We start from the raw sequence: 25,852 nt of genomic DNA, 5'->3' as shown, positions 1-25,852 counted from the left end.
GCTTCCTTGGGTTTTGAAATTTGACCTCATCTTTATTTGCCTGATTTCATTCCTTTGAGATACAATTGATGTTTGCAAATACAGGAAATGCCTAACATTTGCTTTATTTAAATCAAATTTTAAAACCCTGTGCAAATATAGCAGCACCCCACGTAAACTATAGCAATTGACTTCGAAAGTTTGAATTCTGATACCCGGTTAAGTGGGCTAACAGTACATCGCAGCTAAAAAATGTTTTCCACTCACAATCAAGTGCAGCTACTATTAGTGGGGGACCCTGCGAAACTCACCGTAAGAAAGGCTCTCCTTTCTTATGTAGTGTGTCCTCCTTGAAACCCCTGGGCTACCTTCACCACCCTCTCCTCTACCCCTGCCCCCACAGAAGCCCTTCTTAGAATCACTCTAAATGACGGAGCCCATTTTCTCTGAAACCACAGGAAAGCTGTTTGGTAACTATGGCAACAGACACAAAAAAGCTTTGTACTTATAATTGAATGCTTAAAATTATAACCATTTTGTTCTTTCCTTGACTTGAAGTCTATTAAAGGGTTTGGTTACAAAAGAAATCGGTACACAGGTACTACACGCACTTAAAAATTCTAGTTTAATGTTGCCAGCTCCTTTCCAAACTCAGTTTATCAGTACACCCAAATAACTCACTAAAATTTCAAATTAAAGGATTTATAATGAATTTCAATATTTGCCTCTCCAATCCACTGTAACGTCAATGCTATTCCAGGCTGAGATGATGTTTCTCAATGTCTACAGACTTGGCTACAACAGGCCGGAGGCAGATGTTCCATTTTCCAAGCCAGGGTGTCCAGGACGTGACTGAATATGAGCTCAGAGCACAGTGTGGACTCAGAAGAGACCGGGGGTAAGAAGCTATTCAATCTGAAATCTTAGATATTGCCAACGCAGATCCTGCATGGACGTGATATGGGGAAACCTGAAGCACGAATGGCCTGGTTCCTGACTCTGACATCATAATACGCCAAAGAGCTAAGTAACTACCACATGAGATACTGGCCATTATTCAAGAAAGGGTCTTTAACACCTCCCATGGCGTTCAAGGCCTTAATGCACAAGCCAGTGGAGAGGAAAAATGATTAGGGAGTTACAATTTAATCACGTGAGGCAGAACCCTAACTGGGAGATGAAGAAGGAATGGTGAGACAAGAGAATGACTATGGGAGTCATCAACAAGACGTCAAGAACAACACGAGAAGTACGGTCCACAGTCGGTGGAACTGTGTGGGACAGACCTGTGCAGACTGGGTGGGAAGGGTCTGGCTGGTTCTGAGGGTGTGGGCACCGCCTGATGGGACAAGGGGTGAGGAGTTGGGGAAAGTCACATTCAGTGTCAGGTGAGATGACAGTTAGGTGAGCACATTGTGGAATGCTTGGTTCCTCCTCCACTACTTACTCGTCAGGTACCGACACCAAACTAATGACAGTCTGCAGTAGGACGTCACAGGCCCCCAGTTACAGCTTCCCCAGATAAGGATAACAGAGTGGCTAGTCATTAAAGCCTGTGATTTTATAATTACACATTCTATAAAAAAAAAAAAAACATTTACACATAGGAATGTAGATCAGATTTCCTATAATTAGCTTATTCTTCCTGTAATCCTTGTTCCAAGCCCAATTTAAGGACAGAATTTCAGTTGTAAAACCTTAAAATTCAAAACACTTTAAAAGCATTCCAGGTATTGCAAACCAATGTATTCAACCAAGACTGACACACAGTACCAACATATCTTGCTCAGAAGTTTACAGTTTGTGTTTGTTATTATACCAATATTAATTTCTGCAGAAGTTCCACGCCACCTTTTTGTTACTCCTACAGATCTCTGAATGGTCTTTCTTTCCTTTTTGGAATCATAAAACAAAACAAAAAACAACAAAAAAAGATTTTAAACAGTCATACAATGTTTCTTCTCTGAGCATAAGCATGTAAGAAAATCACAGAGAGCTGAGCGCATGATGAGAAGGTCTGCAGAGAAAGAGGTTTTTACTGTGTAAATTATGTATGTAAATGTATGTGTGTATGCAAATTAAGCCTACTCACAGCAACAACCACAACAACAACAACAACATGAGTCAGGGTCTCTTGGTCCCAGGAAAGGGAACAATTTCAGGGAGGTGAACATTGAATTCTAAACAAAAAGCAAGAGGGACAAGAACTAACACTTGATTAGGATTTTCTGTTATATTTAACCTGGAGCTTCCGGAGGATGGTGAAGGAAACACTTTTCTGTAACCATGACCTTCCCCACAAATCATGACTTTGGTGTTTGTGAAACAGCGCCATCTGGAGGTGCCCTGCTCCCACGGCAGTTGTGCGTGTGGTAGGAGTTGCACAGCCTCAGGGCTGCCCCGCCAGGTGGCAGCACACGGAACCACCAAGGGCCTAGCTGCTGGTTTCCAGGTCCCCAGAAACTCTGACCCCTCAGAATGAGTCAGTTCCTTAGGGATGATCTAACTAAGCAAATGCACAAGAAACTCAACAAGTGCTGTTGCTATAAAAAATATTATTAAAAGACTGATAAATGAACATGGATGGAAGTATACTAATTTAAGTGAGCCAAATACATTAACACTGTCAAAGAGATGAGAGACTTTCCTCAAGTTGCCTAGCAGGTCTATTCCCTTCCTATAAAAACGCCTTATAAGTGCGAGCTCCCTCGTGATTATGAAACGGGGGCCAGCATACACACCGATGCTGGACGGTCGCTGGCACCAAGCCTCAGGGCCTGAGCACTGGGCCCCGGATGCCCCAGTCCAGGTGCTGTCAGCACCCAGGCCAGCCCTCCTTTCGCCAAGGTTTTCTTCTTTAAATGTGGTCAAGCTGTCCTGGGTTTCCTGTTTCTGATTCGAAAGACGGTCTGTGTTTTTAAAGGTGAATTCTACAGCTACTGGATCTCATCTTTGCATGTTGATTTTACTAGTTTAACTCATGGAGGTCTGGGGGGGCCTCCCAGTTCTCCCTATGTATCACAGAGGTATAAAAATAAATCAGAAATGAAGAAAACTGATGCAAGCTCTCTAATCTGGCAAGATCACAAAGTCCACCCAGGACCTTCGAGTGCGGGCTGGGACCTGGCTGGCTAGAAGGGGGGCAGTCACAGGGACCAAAGGCAGAGAAAGAAGGGGTGAGGAGGAGAGGGCCGCGAGGGGAGGGCCAGGCCTAAAGCAGACACATTCCGCTCACAAGCTCATACCAATATGTGACGGAATGTTTAAAAAAATGTCCTGCTCTTCAAAATAATGTGCAAAGAGAATGCAATGGCAAGGCCACAACAAATACAGACTTATTTATGAGATTGAAAACACTCAGTTGATCCATGAATGTTACCACAGTCCAGAGACAGCCTTAATATTCTAAAATAATGTGGTGAACGCATTACAAAGCAATCCTCAAGGTCCTTTCTCATGAAGACAGAAAAAGGAGCAACAAAATGTACAAATAAGGTGATACTAGAGTGAATGGAAGTGCAGCCTGTGAGCAGAGACACGTGCCCGACTTACCGCGGAGGTCACTGAATTAGGTAGGATAGCCTTTTCAGACATTTGGAACACACATAAATCCAAGAATATTCACCTTCATTTTCACTACAGTCAACGAATCTACAAATGACCAATTTTAAAAGTTAAGAAAGCCTTCACTGTAGTGTCAAGTATTATTTAAAACTAAAAAGACCCTAAAGATGGAGGAAAACAAGGCACTGATCATGCTCACAGCTGATCACTGTTAATTTCCTAAGGGGTCAGAAGAAAACCATGATTTTTAAGATTAAGTCAATCACTTTAAATTTGTGGGACTGGAAGAGGTAACTACCATGTTTCCCCGAAAATAAGACCTAGCCGGACAATCAGCTCTAATGCGTCTTTTGGAGCAAAAATTAATATAAGACCTGGTCTTATTTTACTATAAGACCAGGTATATAATATAATATAATATAATATAATATAATATAATATAATATAATATAATATAATATAATATAATAATTCTGGGTCTTATATTAATTTTTGCTCCGAAAGACCCATTAGAACTGATTGTCCAGCTAGGTCTTATTTTCGGGGAAACACGGTATTTTATACTCTGAACTTTCATTATTTTCATGGGTGAACAGCAAGCAAATAAGAAAAGACATTTGTTTTTAAAATCAGAACCCCAACTTTTCATTGGAATTAAGTGAGCAGTGTTTTAAACATACAATGACTGGGTATCATCTCAGACCAATGAAATAAGAGCCACTGGGCTGGGTCCGGGGCCTCAGTCCTTTCCAAAGCTGGATGCTGCTCACGTGTGGGCAGGGGTGAGAAACACAGTTCTGGAAAACCACCTCATACAAAGATATGCTATTATTATTTCTCAAATATTCAGTTAAATTACCGATTCTTTCAGAAAAAGAAAAGCCTGTCTGAATATCCAGATTATCTTCACTAAGAAAAACAAACACTAAGGCAATCACACGTAATTTTTTTCTTAAAAATAGATGAGTAAAAACATTTTAAAGAAGAAAATAGATGACCTGCTGAGTCACTGGCCAGCTATTCTGCAGTCACTTTGCATGAGTGAGAAGAAAATGTTTATGTCTAAAGATACACAGGTGTCAGGGTTAATTTGTCTCCACAGCTTAATCCAGAGAACCACAGAAAGAAGTAACTCATTAGAATGAGACTGAGAAATCCATTCTAAGTGGAGGCAGGGCTTATTCTGGGCCTGACTCCCACACCGGCTACTTACTCATTTTACGACCTTAGTCAAGTTACTTAACTTCTCTAGAGCTTAGTTTTCTCATCTATAAAATAAGGATTCCTGTTATCTCACAGACTTGTCTTGAGTGTTAAATGCCATAGCGCCTGCAACAGTCTCTAGCATATGGGAACCAGCTTATAAATGGTAGATATTACGATATCAAGATTACAAACTTAAGAGTTGCAAAATTACTTAAAATGAATCTCTTTTGGAAAGGATAAAATTATGCAAAGGTAATGTATGGCTTAATGCTATTTTATATACTCAAAATCAGTTTCTGAATCTTTCAGCAAATATTGACTGTACCCCTCCTATGAGCCAGGCACCCACCTGGCAAAGGCGAAGCAGCGATGAACAAGATGGACGGAAATATTTGCCTCGTGAGGTTTACATTCTAGAGGCCTTAAGCCAGACAGTCAGAGGTGGTAGGATTCTTTATCTGTTTTGAAGTTTGGGAACAACTCGATTTGTTGACTGGATGTTGGGCAGGGAATCGAGGATGCTTGTAAGATCCAGGGCCTGCCAAATGGAAGGACGAGTTTGCCACTGCTGGGCATGGGGAAATGGGTAGACTTGATGTGGGGAAGGTCACCTCTGTTTTGCCCGACAGGTGTAAGGTGTGTTATCAGTGATGTCATGCCAGAAGTTGGATATATCATACAACTTGGGAGGGAGCCGGGGAAGAGAAAAACTGAGGTAAAGATAAACTAAGATAGGCTTATCTAGGCAAGACTTAATCCCCTTTAATGTCCACATTGGAAATATAATAATAATGTTGATAAATTATATTTCTCTCTACAACTCTCCTTTTCAGCTCCTTTTTTTATATAAGAAATTCTGCCTGAATTAAAGGTCTGCAGTTAATGAAAGTTATTTGCATTTCAGAAGTTTACCTTTTAAAAACAGGCAGTTAATATTTTATAGGGTAAGTATTCTCATCAAGGCAGAAGAATGAAAACGCAGTTTTGAAAATAGTAATGACATGAAAGCACGCTTAAGCCCTTCATCCTCCGCGAGTTGCACTACGCTGAGGTCAGGGTTGGGGCTGGCTCGTCCCTCCACCTGCCGTCAGCCAGCCTCAGCACAGGTGAGTCGGCACGGACAACCGTGACAAGGAACAAAACAAGCCAAGCCACTAAGGGTACCTGGGGGACTCCTGATCCAGCAGAAATAACAATGCTGCTCCTGTTAGAGCCTGAAATTCAATTCTACCTCATCCAGTATTTATACAAGGATTGTCTATATATTTCCATGAAATAAAAGAAACTTTATATATCAAAATTACAGTACTGTGGCTAAAAAACAAATCCACAGGCATTAGATTTCTAACAATATCTTGCTAATGCCAGAATTAGAAAAAAATTAAAAGAAACCATAAATAAATAAATAAATAATCCCAGTAAACAAAAATCTAGAAAAATCCAAATGGAAACATGCACTTTATTATAATTGCTTTAAAAGAAATGGTTAACATCTAACATGGTACTAGCAGTTTTAAATTTTTTTAAATCTAATCATAAAATTATCTTCCTTTATAGTGGCTATGAATTTATAGCTTGTAGAACTGAAATTACTGAGGAAGAAAAAACTGAGAACCCAAAATAGATGGAGGTGAAATATGTACCATTCTTCATGATCTAGAACCTCAATACTTGATTTCACTGTTTCATCTAAAATGTTTCATCACATCATTTTGATGTACTTTATAAATGTTTCTAAAAGCTCTAATATAAGTTATACTCCAGAAATCTCTCTCAATTGGAAGGAATAGAGGAAGAAAATTCAGGACACCCCCCGCCCCCCAAAAATACTTGTAGGTTTACTGATCAAAATTCTAGTCAACAGTTGTTGCTGGGTTTTTTTTCATACATACATATATATATATATATATATATGTATTTATATGTACATATATGTTTATATAGCTATGGACTAAAACATAAGATTAATATATATGTGTGTATATATGTATGTATGTATATATATATATATATATATATATATATATATATATTTAAAACTCTTTTGAATATTTATCTTGAAAGTCACCAATTTTGTGAATCTTGATTTCAGACAAGTCACAAGCACCAGAATAAAAAGATAGTCTCAAGTATCATTTGTCAGGTACAATCTAGTTAAAAATATTTCAGACTATATTCTTTAATATAATTGGGGACCTGAAAAAATAAACTGTATCTTCCAACACAGATAAAAATTCAAAAATAAATTATAGCTATGGACTAAAACATAAGATTAAATAAAAGAAAGCCTTTTTTTGTGAGCACCCAAATAATTCCTCCTCTTTGCACAGCGGCAGAAAAGCACTTTCGGCTTTCAGGTTTCGATGAGCCCTCCCTTCCCCGCCTCTACTTTCTTAATCCTCTCACAGCTCAAAAAGTGAGATGGAGAACCTGCTATTTATCTTCTAGCACCATCAGCAGTTTTTACCTCTCAGATTTCTGTTGCTCTTTCCTTGCTATTTGCGCATTACCTTGCCGGAGCTTCACCACTAATACCCAGAAGCCGTGAAATGAGCCTCATGTGCGTGGTGTCTGTTCATCACACTGGGGTTCATGTGAAGATAAGTGACAGAAGGGACTGGAGATACTGAAGGCTGCGGACAAAAGGTACGGAAAAGGAGACGCTTCCATAATGCTTAGAGACCTAAATAGAGCTCTTCAAGTGCAACGTAGTTTGAATTTTAGGTTGTAAATCTGTTTTTAAATATTACTTTTGATATAAATACTCTTGTCTGGAAAACTGACTTTACTTTTTAATGATTACATCCACTCCAGACTTTCTGTGGGCAAACAGTTCACAAATTTAACATTCACCAGTCCTGTTCTGTAAGCAGTGTTTTGGAAGCAGGATAAAGTTCTCTCCTTAGAATGAAGTTCCTAAACACAACCCCTTTGCTTCTGCTTCCTTTCACGGTATTTTTCTACCACCACCACCACCACCACCACCACCACCACCACCCCTGAAAGTATGCCTTTATTTTCTACGCAGCAGAAATTTGAGAGAACAGGCCACAAACTGTATCATGCCTGTGGCTGGAGAGGAAAAAAGATTTCATAGCACTATAGCTAAGATGCCAGTGTATTTTTACAAAACAAAAAACATAAAAACAGAACAGTGACCTTCATTTTGGAGAACAGATTCTTTCTGCATAAATTCTCCAGGCAGAAGAAAGCATTTACAGTCCAATATTCAACAGTAAGGGAGCGCTATGCTAACTGAATGCAGTGTCATATTGTTTCCGCTGATGGGGCGCTCTGTAATTTATCACTGCCAGTACTCGTTAATTAAGATGAGCAAGCTGTCTGCGAGTCTGAATTACACTGAAATTTATAAAATGTACTGGCTAATGAGAAAAAAGGATTATAATTGGGAAGCTGAGCATAGACTGATCAACACATAAAGGTTCCTCAACCAAAGTAAAAAAGAAACAGGATACTTGGGATTCTTAGGGAAAGTTAACAGCAATCTCACTTTTAAAGAATCCCTAAGCTGAAAATGAACTGGGAAGGCAGTAATTTAGTGATTTGGCTGGAGCCTAAAACCCAAACTTGAAAACAGCTATTATGAAACGATAAACATGTGCTTCATTTTGTTCTAGAAACTTTACTTCTGCTCTATTTTGGTCTCAGTACGAAAGGAAATGAACTGTGTGATGGCAGGAAAAGCCTAGGCAGTCGGATCCTTCCAGTATGTCTGACTCAAGAATTCAAAGCCTCAGGGAGAGCCTCTCCTAAACTGTAAAATCCACATTTTAAGGCTATGAACAAAAATAGAATAATGGAATTCAGAGAGCCCAGAACTTAACTTCTTAGAAAATCAATGTTAGAATTCTGGAAAGTTCGTATTTTTAATAAAGGCATGGATTAGTATGACTTCAGATATTTCCCAAAAGCCAGGCGTCAACCTCTTTGGTGAGTCTGCAATCTCTCGTTCTCTCTCTCTCTCTCTCTCTCCCCCCCCCCCCCCAGGAAAGGGAGTGGGTGGAGAGTGCAGCTGATAGTTGATGGTGCGTTGTGCCTGCAGAGGTGGCTTTTCCCCACTTCCAAGCACCGGGAGGATTTCACCAGAGGATTGTGGGAAAGGAAAAGGGTCCAGGCTGGAGAGAAGTGGGAGGAGACGGGGATGATGTGGACACTGCCAATGTGCTGCTGGGACCCGTGTGGCCCTGGGGGATTTATTACCTAAATATCCTAATGTGGAAACATGATGACTAAATCAGCCTAAGGAAGAGAAAAAAGAAATTGTCATACGATAGAAAATAAACACCATGACATTTGCCATATGACATAAAATAAAACTAGATGTCAATTATAATTTATTGAGTACTTTCTACGGGGGCAGATATTGTTTTAAGTCCTTAAAAGGCACTGAAGTATTTAACTGCATGATACAGGTATTATAATCCTCCCCATTTTCCAGAGGAAAAGACTGAGGCACAGAGAGATTCTGGAAAGCCAAGATTTGACCCAGGTGTTTTGGATTCAGAGCCCATGCTGCCTTTTGTGAAATATGTATGATGCATGATAGAGACACTTTAACACATCATTCAAAGATTGATTCCAAAACATAAAAAAGCCATTTCAGAAACCACTGTATTTCTCAAAGACAGTAAGTACTGCCCGATTAAAACACAGCTGAGCCACAAAGTAAGTGATAACATTTTCCTCTTCTTAAAAAAGAAAGAAAAGAAAGTGTTAACTTATGTTTAGCATCCGTTCACAAATAATGATGTGGTTTTTCTGTTCAGTATTTTTAAGATTTGATGTCCCTCCTTCGGAACTGCTCGGAATAACCGGTTTTGCAGCAGGCTGTGTGCATCTGGGTCAGGGAATGATCCTGGTCCCAACCAAAAAGGATTGCACATCCTCACAGCAAAATACACTGGCTTAATTGTTCGGGTTTTGAGAATCTTGTACCTGCAGTGAAAAAAGTGCTACCCTAAGGTAAGGATTTTGTAAATGTTTACTAACTAGAAATTAGGGATAATCATGCCAATGACTTTGATTTCTCTCCACGACTTTCCTCTCCTCTTTCAACAATTCACTTGGGTCATGTGCCGATACATGGTGGCACTTCATTAACATTTATCTAATATAACCATTTTCTGAATACTTAACGTTTCTAATATATACCAGAGGTGCCAAAATAATGTATACACATGACTTGTACTCATCTTTCGTTATTGATATATACTATTACAATTTTAATAGTTTTTTCCTTTCTTAAAATGTGTATACTTTTTTTTGGCACCCTCTGTATTTATAAATCATTTTAAAGGGTGGATTTAAACTGTTCTTTTCTTATTACCTGTAGAGTATTTTAATTAAGAACACGTTTTAAAAACCTGTAATGCTATTAAAATTCTTTATCAGATCGCATAGCTGGAATTTGGTACTTCTGAATCTCCTAACAAGGTAACTGCCCACTTTAGCCCAGGTGAAGTTTTAGAAAGAACCAGGTGGACAGCTCGTTCCTTTACACCACGTACCCAGCACCAGCCATCCACAGTCACGCAGGAGGATGGCAGCCTGTGAAGGCCGGGTGTGAGCTTTCCCCGGGCGGCAGTGTCCTCTTCCACACGGGGCCTATTCAGAGGTGCTCTCGGCCCCCACTGTACACAGAAGCCTTTCTTCTTTCTTTCCCTCCATCCTGATTTTGTCTCCTTTCTCTAGCGTTTGTTACTTGCTTCTCTGCTGCACAGAAACGGCTAAAATCTTGACCAAGAGCCATTATAATTAAGCACCAGGATTTCCTAGGCGGACAAAGCTGACGGTGACGCCATGGCCTTGGCGGGCCTCCAGCTCCTGGCTTTGGTCCTGGGCTTATGTGGGGTCTCGGGAGTGCTCGTGGCCACCGTGCTGCCCAACTGGAAGGTGAATGTGGACGTGGGCTCCAACATCATCACAGCCGTGGCGCAGGTGCAAGGGCTGTGGATGGACTGCGTGTGGGACAGCACCGGGATGTTCAGCTGCACCCTGAAGTACTCCTTGCTGGCCCTCCCCACCCACGTGCAGGTTGCGCGGGCCGCCATGGTGCTGGCCTGTGTTCTGTCCACCTTGGGGATCTGCATCGCCACAGTGGGGATGAAATGCATTCGCTTAGGAGGGGACAAAGACACCAAGATGCAGGCTTCTTTTGGTGGAGGAGTCTGCCTCATGTCTGCAGGGATCTCTGGTTTAATACCGGCGGTCTGGTACACAAAGGAGAGCATAGCCACCTTTCAGGACCTGACAATTCCAGAAAGTAACAAACACGAACCCGGAGGAGCCGTCTACATCGGATTCATTTCGGCCATGCTGCTGTTTATCTCTGGCATGATTTTCTGCACTTCCTGTATAAAAAAGAGTCCAGAAGCTTGGTTCTACCCACCCAAGCAGAAACACATCTCTACCGCAAAGCTGGAGGGCAATTCTGCATACAACATGAAAGATTATGTATAAATAACTGTGTAACACGTATGGAATTTTTAGGTGCCCGCTGTGACTTTTGTCTTTATTTTAGATGAAAAAGATACCAGAATTGTGCTTAAGTTTCTCTACAAAGATTTAAATACTTTAAAATGACAAGGTCATTTAAAATGCCAACAAACTATCATGTAACAATTACATCTGTTTTAAGGTCATTCTTCCATCACTGTTTTCATGTTTTATGTAAAGCTTCATAATTGAAAGCAGCTCTGATTGTATTAAGGTAATTAATTGATGGCTTTTTTTTCTTCCTTTTTAAGATAACCCGTTGATACACCTTCTGAATTGGTAATTAACTGAATTTTATAAAAGAATTAAACTGCCAAGTGTAAGGAGCACCTTGCCCTGCTGTTAGCGAGGGATCAGCTGCTTTTGCGATCTGTATGACACCACCACACACAGTAACTGGCTTCTGTGTTCCACCTCACTGCATGACAGCTTGTTAGGAACAGAAGAGCTGTCCAACTCTTTCAGATGTCACCCAAACTGGCCACCCCAATTTCCTCACCTACTGTGACCTTCCTATCCCTTTGATCATGTTAGAAAAATATCTACATGAATTTGTGAGAGCCAACAATATTATATATAAAGGTTATGCAGAACTAAAGGAAAGAAACTGGTAAATGCTACCACAGCAGAGCAAAACCAAACCAAACCCAAACTCAGATCTCTGGGACTTTTAAAGCTTGAAGTCCAAGCTAAGTGATAAGAATAAAAGTTTGTTTGTTTGAATATGCTGAAGAAATGGCCTCTTCTGCCAGCAAGAGGATTGTCAGATTAAGTCACTTTTCCCACAATTTAGATTTACCCCCATCTCGTTTAATCTCTCTGATTAGTTTTTAGATGAAAAAGTTTACTATTAGGTTGTCATTTTATTCTCAAGTTTGATTCACATTAACAAAAATAATAAAAAAAAATAACACTGCTGTTCTCTTATAAATGAGCTGCTTCAACTAGTTAATGGAGGTGAAAGTAATTTTTAAAGTATAAAGAATGCTTTTAAAAATATAAGTCAAAAATCTTATGTATTTAAAATATTTTAACAAGAAAATAAAAACTGGATTTTCTAATATGCAAAGGAAACATTGCACCCTGTTGTTTATAATAATTTAATTCATGTTAATCATTGGTAAATGGGGGAAAAAGAGCTTCTTTGTACATTAATAATTGAAGAATGGGAAGAATACCCTTATGTGAGTAAATCATTTTTATTTCTTCACATAGAAGTAGACACTATAATGTTTTATACCTATTTTACTCAGTAGATCATTATTCTCTTCAACAATGTCATTAACTGTTAACGGAATAGCTAAAATGAAAAGGTTGTGTTTCATATATGAATTAGGGAGGGAGTCATTTAAACAGGAATTTAAATGATACTTTTTTTAACTGATTTTCTTTATTTATTTATTTTAATTGGGGAATGTTGGGGAACAGTGTGTTTCTCCAGGGCCCATCAGGTCCAAGTCAGTGTCCTTCAATCTAGTTGTGAAGGGCGCAGCTCAATGGCCCATGTGGGAATCGAACCAGCAACCCTGTTGTTCAGAGCTCGTGCTCTAACTAACTGAGCCATCTGGCCACCCAAAATGATTGTTTAAAGTATGTATTCCTTTTGAGTGGTCAAAATATTTTCTAAACAAATGCTGGATTAAAAATAATAAAAAGAATATTTTAATGCAAGTTAATCGGTTAGGATTGCTTCAACACCCATATGGTTCTCTCATTTTGCTTAAAGTGACTGGCTTTATATGCAGCCCACATATCTTATAGTCCTATGTCAAAGTTTGTATATTCTATAGAAGTCAATATATATTTCAAAAATAATTTTCATTTAGCTCTGGAATATTTTCTTCCTAAATAGATACAGGAGTGTTTTGAACGCTCAGACAAGCAGCCATTTCATACAAGGTAACAGCCCAAGTCTATCCAGACTGGAAATGGCAATGATGAAATGGTGTGAGCCCCTCCCCCCCTCCAGGATTCACCCCGACTACATTCCTCCCTGTAAACCCCTCTCACATTCACCCCGTGCCTCCCTAACCTCCCACTCATCTTTTAGGGCTCACTTGGGGCCTCCTGTGTGAACTCACTCGTGACTCCCTGAAGAAGTCTGCTGCACCCATGTCTGTACTCCGAGAGAACGTTCTAGCAAAACCGATTAGTTCACAAGATTGCATCTCCAACTAGTCTCGGAGACAAGGTATGTTTCTTACCTTTGTATTCTCAGTAACCTGTCATTGCAAGTGCTTATCTATGACATGCCAGGCCTAACCTAAATACCTTACATACACTGACCGGTTTAATCCTCCTAAGAACTCTAGGAGGCAGGTACTGTTCTTAGCAGCTTACAGGAAATTGAGGCAGAGAAAGGTTAAGTTTCTGAACTTGCCCAAGGTGGGGAGATGGTATTCAACCTGAGGGAACCTGGCTTGAGAGTCAAGCCACCTGGGGTAAGGTTACACAATACGTATTACTTGATCTAAGTCTTGGTTTACTCATGTGAAAATGAGGAGAAAAGGTATTCACAGACTTGCTCTGATGATTAAATGAGACCATATACACAAGCATGTATCGGGGCTGGTGAGCATGTAAGGTGTGTTGCCCAATAGTTCTCAGTCTAACCCAGTGGTTTTCCACTAGGGGTGAGTTCAGCCTACAGAGGGCGCTTGGCAACACCTGCAGAGATTTCCGGTTGACACATCTTGGGGGGGTAGAGGTACTAGATCTAGTGGGCGGAGGCCAGGAATGCTGTTAAATGTCCTACAAGGCACAGGAGAGCCGCAGCCGGCAACAAAGAATTATCTGGCCCAAAATGTCAATACTGATGAGGCTGAGAAACCCTGGTCTAATCTATTTGAATATATTTGAACATTCACTTTTGATTAAAAAGTTACCAAAACAACCTCCCCCACAAAATGCCTAACCCCCCTCCCCCCCCCAGAATATGCTTATTTTATCTATGGGGCAGATTTGTGTGTATATGTATGTGTGCATGCATGTATGTGTGTGTGTTTGTGTGTGTGTATATCTGAAGAAATCATCTAGTAATTCTGGCAGAAATAAAGATGACTTACATTAACTCAGAATTGGGTATAAGAATGGATAGATTTAAGAGATAGTATGTAGGGGATGTCAGAAGCTGGTAACTAGTGACTGGTCGTGAGGATAAAGGTAAGGAGGAGGGGTGGGGCCCTTCAGATGACCTCCAGGTTTAGGCTTGGATGACCTGGGAGATGACGACGACGTTAGCGCACTGAATATACGGGGAGGAGCAGCCTGGGGTGGGTAGGTAGAAAGTTCAGTTTTGCACGTGGATTCAATGTTTTATCATTACATTTCTTCTATCGCTGTATTTTCAGCTTTATGACTTAAGCATACATCAACTTTATTGGCTTTTCAGATTTATATCATAGCCTGTAACTCTGCAGTATCCTGTTGCGTATCTCTTCATTACTCCCAATAACTTTTTTGTTTATTTCATTGCATTTTATACATATACAAAATTGTCATTTGCAACATGGCAATTTTGTTTCTTTCTTAGATTTATAATTCTTACTGTGTATTATATTCTTGAGTAATGAAAGCATAACTACTATTCAATTAGACTGTAATACTAAATACTCTTATTTTTATTCAACACTTATTTTATCTGATTTTTGAGGAGGATGACTCTGTTACTTCTCTAATTACAAAACTCGCTTTTTAGTTTCCATATTTAGTTTTATTTGAGACTCACCCACTTTCAAAAAAAATTTGAGGCAACTTCCAATGAAATTACCGGTACAGTTAAGTACAAAAGCCAATGACAAAGATGAACGACTAACGTTACAAAGAAAAGGAAGAGAGAAAAACGCTATAAAATAATCCCGGTTGAAGGTTGCTAAAGGAATTAAACATGACACTTAGTTTAGAACTTCCCAGCAAACAAGGCAGAGAAGGCCACACAAGGAATCGGACAGCGTGGTCTGCTGGCAGGAACCACAGAGGTTACTGTGGGCACCCTGACCTAGCTCCTTCCTCTGGGCCCAGCACCCAGCCCCCAGCGACAGTGAGTGAGGGGAGCTGACAGCTCACAGACCTAGACCTGCTTGTACTGGAAGGTTACAGCGTCATTGCTCTGAGGAGGAGGTCGGGAGCCACAGCCTGACCAACAGGGGTACAAAACACTGCTCCCTTACGTCGAGGGAGGACTCACTCTCTGGGCCAGTTTGTACCCCAGAGCTCCCCTTCAGCCCCTATCCTAGTCTCCAGGTGGAATGGTATCTTTGCTTAGCTTTTTCCTCTGCCTTAACCTGTTTCTCTCCCTTCCATTCTCTCAAGAACATTCCTCAATTCACTTTCACAGAAATCCTTATTTCAATCTTTGATGCTAGGAAACCAGACCTAACAAAGAAGAATATTAGTTAAGCAGAAAAATATTAGTCTTACGACTTTATGTCCAAAGGATTCTCAAATACAGGGTAATATACAACAGAAGTAACATACTCAATCTCAGATTTCAAAAAACACAAAGGCATGAAAAATAGCTGTTTCTTTTCTTTTTTTAAAAAAAAACACAAATTTTATTATTGGGGAACAGTGTGTTGCTCCAGGGTCCATCAGCTCCAAGTTGTTGTCCTTCAATCTAGTTGTGGAGGGCACAGCTCAGCTCCAAGTCCAGTTGCCATTTTCAATCTTTAGTTGCAGGGGCACAGCCCACCATCCCATAACGGGGGGGGGGGGGGGGGGGGGTGTTGAACTGGCAACCTTGTTGTTGAGAGCTCACATTCTAACCAACTGAGCCATCCAGCTGCCCCGAAAAATAGCTGTTTCTATGTGGACTCATCCATTTACTAAGCTCAAGACTATTTCACACATAGGTCCAGCCCTCAATAGCTGTGCAAGCACCATGGAAAGCCTCTAAACGGCTGCCCTCAAAGGCCAGTCATGGATGCCTCAAGTCCCGACCTTTTCTCTATAATATGTCACGGGTGTATCACCGTTAATTCATCTAAAATTGTGCTGATGCAATTTATGCTTTAAATCTTCACCATGTTTAGGAGTAACATGCTTCCTATACTATACATTATAGGCAAAATTAGATATAAATTATGTCTTAAAATTTATGTCTTAAAATTATAATCTGCACTACTCTAACAGGATATTACACCTTGGTCCAGATATTTGTTTATAATCCTAACAGTAATACCTCCCTTACACTGCCTGCCTCCATGCCTGATGCTCATATCAGGCCCTTTACATTGATTATCTCTATTCCTCAACAACCCTTCAAGGGCGATATTCTTGCCCTAATTTGATGTATTAAAACTCAGCCTATTAACGTGACCAAGTTCTCTTAACCAGGAGCGCTGGAATTCCAGTAGGTCTAGCTTACTTCAAAGTACTTCTAGTTCCTCCACTAGAGAATGCTGCCTTTCTCATATCAATCAAAAGAGCCTGTTGCAAATCTCATATTACAGCTAAGTGACTTTTCTACTAGGTTGGAGTACAGAATAGTGGTCAGAACTAACATCTGTTCATCCTGTGGGAAGGATGTTAGATCACCAGACCCATGACCACAATTTATAAAAGAAAAAAGATGACAGCAGACTTTTGAAAGAATAGCTAATAGCTCGGTATTTCTCAAATTGAGCAATATGCAGGTTAGCTGAAAAAAAAGTTACTATGAAACCCTAGAAATATGTGGATTCTCAGGGGTCTTTAGATGCCAGCTTGAGCAACTTTAAAAAAAAGTTTAATTCTCTCCTGGAAGCACTTTTTAGTTGTAAATTTGCACTGTTAAATGGACATTTTATCCTGTAATAATCATTTTATTAACTCAACAGTGAAAATACAAAATTTAAAAAATTCTAACTTAAAATCCATAATTAGAAACTCCAGTAGTTTCAGAAACATTAGCGTAGACCAATCAATCTAATTTTAAGAGCCTAAGAGGTTGTGTTTTCTGTATATGGAAAATAATTCTGGGTTCAAATTTTGGGGACTGCATTAGAGAAGGAGTGAAGAGTTTGGCAAGACTTTTGTTCACCTTGTCAGCACAGAATTGTAATAGTTCCACAGGGGCGAAAGTTCTGCCATTCAAGTGCGATTAAGTTTGTTAAAACCAAAGACTGACGGACAGAAGGGATAACAGAATCTCACAGGCAAATCCTAAGGTGGTTATAAATAAGCTCTTCTTGTCATATGACAAAAGAAATTCTCTTTATCTAAGTGTTAAAGAGTTTTGGCTGAGAATAGGTATTGAATTTTAGTCAATTTCTGATGAGCATCTATAGACACCTCTCTCTCAACTCCCCCAGGAAACTTCCTGACCTCTGTTTTAGAACTTGGCCTATTTTACCTTGTGTTGTGGTTATCTGTCATTATGACTTTCTCTTTTTGCTTTCAGAGGGTTTAGCACAAGGGGCAGCCTGGTACCGTAATTTTATCATCTCTGTAAAAACTCTTCCCTTTTCTCAAGAAAACAAATTTGTAAAAACAGTGTTCAATGTACTTATCATCCAAATATTTTCTGGCTTTCCTCAGAGTGTTCCTGGTCTGCCCTAATATGGTAAAACTACTTCAGAGCAGAGAATTCTTTCAGAACTAAAATTTAATCCTTTGATTTACTGTTTTCCTTTATCATAATACATTTTCTCTCCACGTTGATAACTTATTTCCTAGATTAAATAAATCCTCTGCATGTAATATTTACAATCAGATGAAAAGCACGTAAAGAAAATTGCTATGCATATGTTTAATTTGCCAAAAAGCAAGCATCCTTCAAAAAAAAAGAGAGCCAAAGACATAGCTAGCTCTTTTTCCAAATAATAAATATTTTCACAAAGCCTTCATCTTAGAGGAAAGAACGTTTAATTAACTAACAAGGGTACCTTATCCCTAAATCAAAGATAAAGGGGATAACAACCTCTAAACACCATCAAATACCCTCAACAGGGTAATTAAAATAGAATTAGAAACTTTACATTAAAAAATATTCTAATATCCACTCTAAGAAACCCTTGGTAAAATTAGGTAGCCTAAAGATTCTGGGTTATGGTAATAACCGTAAATATAAAAGCCTAAAAATAAAGTTCTTGGTTTCTAACATAACTGGGTCTTACACAAACACACAGACACTCGTACCTCTGGTTTGGGGACAAAAGCCCGACCTGGAATTGTAAAGACGTGCTGAACGCTGCAGAGGTACTGGGCCATAACAGAGAGGCGACTTCGCTGTTTGCTTCCTGTACCGGCTGTAAGTCTCTACGGAAAGACAAAAAAGAATTTTAGCAAATAATTAATTAATCCAGTCTGATCATAATCAAAAGATAAACAACTAATAGAAACTATGTGAAGAGTAACTCAAAAACCATAACCATAAATTATGCTCAACCATTGCAAATTAGGGACATGCAAATTAAAACCATAATGAGATACAATTTCATACCCATGAAGTGAACAAAATTTAAACAACAAGAACCTGGTAGAACCTAGTATTGGCGAGTACATGGAGCAGCATGGACTCTCATAGGTGGCTGGTGAGGGGGGAGGTTAGTACAAGCACACTGGGACATAATTTGGCGACGTATATAGTGAAGCTACAGTTCACTAAGCCCTCATGATCCTTTAGGTCTGTCTACCTTTAGGAATACGTCCTGGAGAACAGTTTACATGCCTACACAGGAGATATGTGGAAGAACGTTCACTGTGACATTATGTGTGAGACAAAAAAAAAGTGGAAAAACATGAAGGTCCGTCAACAGGTGACTTAGTAAGTAAACGGTGATAATTTTGGCAGTGGAATACTAAATACTACTAGTTACAATGAATAACAAGGGTTACCAACATAGATCCCAAAATAGAATAAAATATAATTGACAGAAAATATGTACAATATGACTTCATTTATATAAAAACTTCAAAAGATTACTTCTTAGTGTGTGTGTGTGTGTGTGTGTGTGTGTGTGAGAGAGAGAGAGAGAGAGAGAGAGAGAGAGAGAGAGAGAGAGAGCGAGCATTGGAATAACGAATATAAATTTTAAGACTGTACAAATCATGGGAGGAAAAGAAAGGGGATAAAAGGCTCCAAACATATCTACATTATTTTATTTCTTAAAAAGATATGAAAAATGGCAATATGTTAAGACTGGACAAAGCTGGACAAAAAAATTAGGCAAACTTATCTTTCTGAAATCCTCCTGTGTTCTGAGAGCTCACTAGACATTCTGCACCTCTTCTGAATGACGTGGGGTCAACACCACTGGAGTCATCCTGGGCTAGGTACACAGGCGGTGCGCCTCACAACTAATGGTCAGCAGCGCTTTCTGCATTGTGTGTACTGTGCTGGCTTTTCTCTTCCCTCCTTCATGGTCATGTGCTGACCTCTAATAGACCCTTTTACTTTGCTGCTTCTGACCCGCTGTGGGCATGAAAATCACATAATTTGGCTTTTAAGCGATTTTGCCTTAAGTAAGACTAAAAATAGGTTTTAATCTGAGATGCTGAGAAAATTTCCTACGGGCTAAGTTCACAGATTTTGTAGCATCTATTTTTTTACTCAGAAGCCACCCTTTTATCTTATTCCTTTTTCTTTTAAATTACCTGGCTCTTGTCTGTATTTGGACAGCTGAAATTATTGGGAAGTTGAGATTAAGACAAGTGATGAGTATATCTGACAAAATAATCTCCTTACTAAAATGTGAAACCAAAAACTATATATATATATATATATATATATATATATATATATATATATATCAAACAAATATCAAAAATATAAACACAAATAATAAAAGTATAGATTTAAGTAAAATAAGGTTATGGATCAAGTGGTCAAAAATATTTCTAGTTCTTTATTTAAAAAGGAGGTTAATCTTACCACTGGTACAAAATTAATTCAAAATGCACTAGGCAAACTAGCACAGATCAAAGCAGTTGTATAAACGTGAAATCTAGCATGAATATAATCACAAAATCGGAAAATAAACCAAAAAAAATGCCCAGATTTTAAAAATTAATATTTCATCCTGTATTTTCTACCATTTTTTTTACTTTACATCTGAAAGGTATGTTTCCACTGATGATTTCAAGAGATTTAAAAATCACTTTAACCAAAAAAGCAATCCAGTGAGGTATTGAAGTAAGCTAATTTGATAAAGACACATTTAATTGGTGTATACAAATGCAACTGATTTCTGAATATAAATTTTGTATCATGCTACTTTACGAAAGTCATTTATCAATTCTAATAATAGTTTTTTGGTGGAGTCTTTGGAATTCTCTATTTATAATATCATGTCATCTGCATATAATGACAATTTTACTTTCTTCTTTTCAAGTTGGATGCCTTTTATTTCTTTTTCTTGTCTGACTGCTGTGGCTAGAACTTCCAGTACTATGTTGAATAGAAGTGGAGAAAGTGGGCAACCTTGCCTTGTTCCTGATCTTAAGGGGAATGGTTTTAGCTTTTCCCCATTGAGTATGATTCTAACTGTGGGTTTATCATATTTGGCCTTTATTATGTTGAGATATGATCTCTCTATTCCCACTTTGCTCAGAGTTTTTATCATAAACGGATGCTGGATTTTGTCAAATACTTTTTCTGCATCTATTGATATGACCATATGATTTTTATTTTTCATTTTGTTAATGTGGTGTGTCACGTTAATTGATTTGTGGATATCGAACCTACCTGGCATATCAGGAATGAATCCCACTTGGTCATGGTGTATGATATTTTTAATGTATAGCTGGATTTGGTTTGCTAATATTTTGTTGAGGATTTTTACATCTATGTTCATTAGGGATATCAGCCTATAGCTTTCTTTATTTGTAATGTCTTTGTCTGGTTTGGGGATCAAGGTGATAGCAGCCTTGTAAAATGAGCTTGGGAGCCTTCCCTTCTTCTGGATTTTTTGGAATAATTTGAGAATAGGTGAAAATTCTTTTTTGAATGTTTGGTAAAATTCACCTGTGAAGCTTTTGTTAGTTGGGAGCTTGCTGATTACAAGATATGGAAACAACCGAAATGCCCATCAATAGGTAACTGAATAAAGAAACCGTGGTATATTTATACAATGGGAGTATTACTTGGCCATAAAGAAGAATGAAATGTTATCATTTGCAACCATATGGAAGGACCTAGAGAACATTATGGTACGTGAAATAAATCAGACGGAGAAAGACAAATACCTTATGATCTCACTTATATGTAGAATCTGAAGAACGGGATAAACGAATAAACAGAAATAGACTTGGAGATATAGGGAAAAACAAAACAAAACTGAGAATTGCTAGGTGTGAGAGGAAGAAGGTAGAGGGATTAGAAAGTACAAATTAGTAATCACAATATAGCCATGGGGATATGAAATACAGTTTGGGGAATATCATCAATAATATTGTAAAGATTTTGTAGGGAGTCAGATAGGCACTTGTCATATTAGGGAGACAGCTTTATGGATGGTGCAGATGCCTGACCACTGCAGTGTACACCTGAAGCTGAATAATATGGAACGTCAACTATAATTAAAAATATATACCGGGGGTGCCAAAAAAAGTATACAAGTGGACACTTTGGTCAGCATTGCTCAAGCAGTAGTACGCCATAATCAGAAATGTCTGGACACTGATGGTAACCACTCTGGAGCATCTCTTGTAATTGCAGACGTCAAACGTGACTTGTATTCATCTTTTGTTATCTGTATATATTGAGTATTACAATTTTAATAGTTTTTTCCTTTCTTAAAATGTATATACATTTTTTGGCACCCTCTGTATACATATATACATGTAGTCACAGGATGTGGAGTGCAGCATAGGGAATAGTCAATGGAATTGTAACAGCTGTATACGATGTCAGAGGGGTAGCAGATTGGGGGAGGAGGGGTATCACTTTGTGAGGGGTGTAAATGTCTAACTATTACACTGTTTTGTACAACCTGAAACTAAAAACAAAACCAAAACAAAACAAGACACAGACATTTAAGTCATTTCACTTATGTGCTACGCATCTATTCCTGCCAGGGCAGGGGCGGTCCTGACTATTAACTTGACCCATCCAATCTTTGAAGTAAATACGCGCATGGTGTAGAGATGAAAACATGTGAACCATATGGCTTAATTTAGAAGGAAGCAGCACACACACCTGCCCTAACTCATTAAAGAACAATTGAAGCCACAGACCAGAAACCTCTGCAAAGGAGTTCATTAGAAGCTAGCATAAGAGTTAAGTGCTCAATCAACCATTCTAACTGAATGGATATTTCTGTGGTACAGATATTACAGGTAAAGCTATGAAAATTCAAACTCCATTATAAGATAGATGACTGCACCAGCAAAAAGGCCAGGAAACCAAACCTTAATTTTTCAGTAAAAGGAAACCGCTAACCCTTGAACTTTTAAAAGCATTCTGAATATAAAAATAAAAGGGGTCAAAGAATTTGCAAGGACAGTGTTGCTTTCTTTTTCCTGATTCATCTAAAAATTTTTAAGTACAAGTAGAAAAAAATGGCTTATTTTTGAAAAGTGTAACAGCCCATATCAGAGACAAAGAAAAACTATGTAATTAATGAAGAGGTGACCCTCTCCCTGCTAGGGATGTGACTATTAAACTGCCAGGGTCCCCTGGAGATGGTAGGAGATAAAGAGGCTGATGCTGGACCCAGAAAGAAAAGACTATAGGTCCAGCCACACAGGGAAGGTGAGCATCATGACCTTAGCAGAAACATATGACCTGTGTTCAAGCGCAGCTTTCCTTGTAACTTTAGCTCCATGACCTTTCTGAATGCATTAAATTACTGAGTCTCAGTTTCATCATCTACACAGTAAGGTTAGATGAGATTTGTTAAGGTTTCATTTATAGCTACCCAGTCTGATTCTATTCCATGACATGTAACTATATACTGTCTGTATGTCCCTTAGTGTGTGTGAGATGAATCCTTACGTTTAGACAGCACAGTCCTAGACAGAAAGGGGTAAGAAGAGCGCTCATTTATTTCTGTAATGATGCTCATTTATTTGTAACTCACACAGCCAAGCAAAGAAAGTTTAAAAGAGCTTTCGGTGGCGAAAATACAAAACTACAAATAGAATTGTCAAGAACACAGAGAGGGTATATAAGAAAATCATGCTATGTAGTCTCGCACTGAAATTTTCACTTGCAAAATGTGAAAAATCAGTCAGAGGACAAGTGTTATCCGTACTTCTAAAGCATGCCATAAATTATGGACTCAATAGAAACTCCTTTCAATATTCATACTAAAAATTAACTAAAATCAACTTTTTTTTTGTTAAAGAAAAATAATTGCATACAGTGAAGTTGAAACAACACTATTATTAATAACTGCAAGTAACATTCTGAGTCACTGAAAATTTTACTCCACCTCTTAAGCCTCTGTTCCTTTGCTCTTTACCAAAAAAGAATCAGAGTACATGTTATTTTGCATCTCTGTTGTTATTCAAGAACAGAAATACTACAATAATCATGTCCGCTGAGAAAAACAAACAAAAAAAAAAACAAGGACAAATCCAAAGGTTGAGAAAACCAACAAAGAAAACTATTAGCATGGCCTCAATTCAAGCCAACAGAAGAGAATGAACAAATTCATGAGCTCAGATTCCAAAGTCCTTTGGAAAGCAGAGATGTCATCTTAGAGTTTCTAACAAACACAAAAAGGTCCTCCATTTTTGAGATGGATTTTATGGCCAAATAATCTAAAGCAAAATTTCTCAACCTCGGCAGTACTGACATTTTGGGCTGGTCAATGCTGAATAATTCTTTATTGTGGGGGGCTGTCCGTGCACTGAAGGATGTTTACCAGCATCCCTCATTTCTATCTACTAGACACCAGAAGCAACCCCCCCCCACCTGTGACAACCAAAAATGTCCCCAAGGTGTGGGTGGGGCAAAATCACTCCCTTGAGAATCACTGCTCTCAAGGGGAAGATGGGTAGAGAGAGAGGGATGGACCTAAGAAGCAAAATTCTCATGATGCACTCATACAGTATTTGAGAGCAAGGCATCTAAAGAATTGAACTAACGTAGTCTATTCTCAAACAAATTCTGATATTAAAGTTTTATACAGAAACTAAAGAATTGAACTAATGTAGTCTGTCCTCAAACAAATTCTGATATTAAAAAGTTTTATACAGAAACAATCATGAAGTTGAATAAAATATATGAAACAACAGTTTTCATAGATGGGACAACCTGTAGCGTTAGATGCGATCACTGACAGGGAGAGAAGGTGAGCCGAACGCCTGCCCGGCTTAGGGCCTGGAGGCCACTGTCAGGCTGGAGCACAAGGCAGAGGAACAACGTAGAGCCCAGAGGTCTCCCTGACCTGAGGAGACAGAGGCCGGAGTTCGGGGAGGCCCAGGCAGCCACATCTGTGGGGCCAACCACTGGAGATATGGGAACAAACGGGTGGGGGAGGGAGAGAGAGCAAGGAAGTGAGGGAGAACTCAGAGATACGCTCCTTCAACTCTTTGGCTGAGCACACACAGGTCTGGGAGAGCATGAGGCTAATTCCTCAACACTTGGGGAAGCCTGGGAGGCTGGAGAAAGTACCGCTGGAAAGCAGTAGGAGAAAATGGATCACCAAGAACTGGAAATAGTTTTCATTCCTAAGATCTAAAGTGGAGAGCCCTAGACTACACAGGGCGCTGGGTGGATTCCTCAGAAAGGTCATGATTTAGGAGTGAGACTTAATTACCCTCAGATTAAAAGCTGCTCTGCGCTAGTCACAAAAAGCTTAAAAGTAAGACTCAAAGCAATCTGCAAGTAACTTACCGTGTTTCCCCGAAAATAAGACCTAGCCAGACCATCAGCTCTAATGTGCTTTTTGGAGCAAAAATTAATATAAGACCCAGGATTATATTATTACATTACATTATAGTAAAACAAGACTGGGTCTTATGTTAATTTTTGCTCCAAAAGACGCGTCAGAGCTGATGGTCCGGCCAGGTCTTATTTTCAGGGAAACACGGATCTATATGCCCAAACAAAACCCACCACTCAACTCAATACTACAAAATCCAGCCCTCAATATTAAAAAACCAAAAACCTCACAATATTTGATATCTTGTCAAAAATTATGAGACTTGCAAAGAAGCAGAAAAATGGGACCCATGGCAAAGTGGGGGAAAATGTCAACTGATGAAACAATACAGAAATGACAGAGGTAATGAAATTAGTAGGCAAGGTCTTAAAACAGCTATGTATATTATACACATGCACAAAGATGCCAAGGAAAACATGAACATGAGAGAGAAAGGAAAGTTACCGTGTTTCCCTGAAAATAAGCCCTAACTGGAAAATAATCCCTAGCATGATTTTTCAGAATGACATCGCCTGAACACAAGCCATAATGTGTCTTTTGGAGCAAAAATTAATATAAGACTTGGTCTTATTTTCAGGGAGAATAAGACCCAACTAGAACTTCTAGAGATAAAAATGCAATATCTGAAATGACAGAGTAGAATTAATAAGACTAGACACCACAGAAATGTGTGGTGAATTGGAAGACACAGTAATTGGAATTTTTACATATGATGAATTGCTATATTTTTTTCATAAGAGTTAACCAAATATCCATGCATTTGCTAAATAATTCTT

General features: G+C 38.9%; 2 protein-coding genes across 4 annotated transcripts in view; one reads left to right on the top strand and one right to left on the bottom strand.

Annotated features, from left to right (window-relative positions):
* TFB1M (transcription factor B1, mitochondrial) overlaps positions 1-25,852 on the bottom strand; it is a 53,951-nt gene that overhangs the window by 7,419 nt on the left and 20,680 nt on the right. For both annotated transcript variants that reach the window (XM_019749250.3, XM_074333737.2), the window contains exon 5: positions 18,382-18,501. In XM_019749250.3, the coding sequence (XP_019604809.3) occupies positions 18,382-18,501 (120 nt within the window). The remainder of the gene's footprint in view (positions 1-18,381; positions 18,502-25,852) is intronic.
* On the top strand, positions 7,141-14,477 carry CLDN20 (claudin 20). 2 transcript variants are annotated; one of them, XM_019749252.3, is made up of 4 exons: positions 7,141-7,395; positions 9,209-9,435; positions 9,537-9,732; positions 10,462-14,477. In XM_019749252.3, exon 4 carries the CDS (start codon positions 10,570-10,572, stop codon positions 11,227-11,229), a length of 660 nt encoding a protein of 219 aa, XP_019604811.2. In that variant the 5' UTR covers positions 7,141-7,395; positions 9,209-9,435; positions 9,537-9,732; positions 10,462-10,569; the 3' UTR covers positions 11,230-14,477. The 2 variants fall into 2 exon arrangements, with proteins under 2 accessions (XP_019604811.2, XP_019604810.2); XM_019749251.3 differs by lacking the exon at positions 7,141-7,395 and having other exon boundaries at positions 8,310-9,435.

The sequence above is a fragment of the Rhinolophus sinicus genome, chromosome 2 (genome assembly GCF_057876585.1).
Source record: "Rhinolophus sinicus isolate RSI-liver-muscle chromosome 2, RSI-T2T, whole genome shotgun sequence".
Classification (NCBI taxonomy): domain Eukaryota; kingdom Metazoa; phylum Chordata; class Mammalia; order Chiroptera; family Rhinolophidae; genus Rhinolophus; species Rhinolophus sinicus.
The sequence above is the reverse complement of the archived record's forward strand: the minus strand, read 5'-3'. Positions and strand labels throughout refer to the sequence as shown.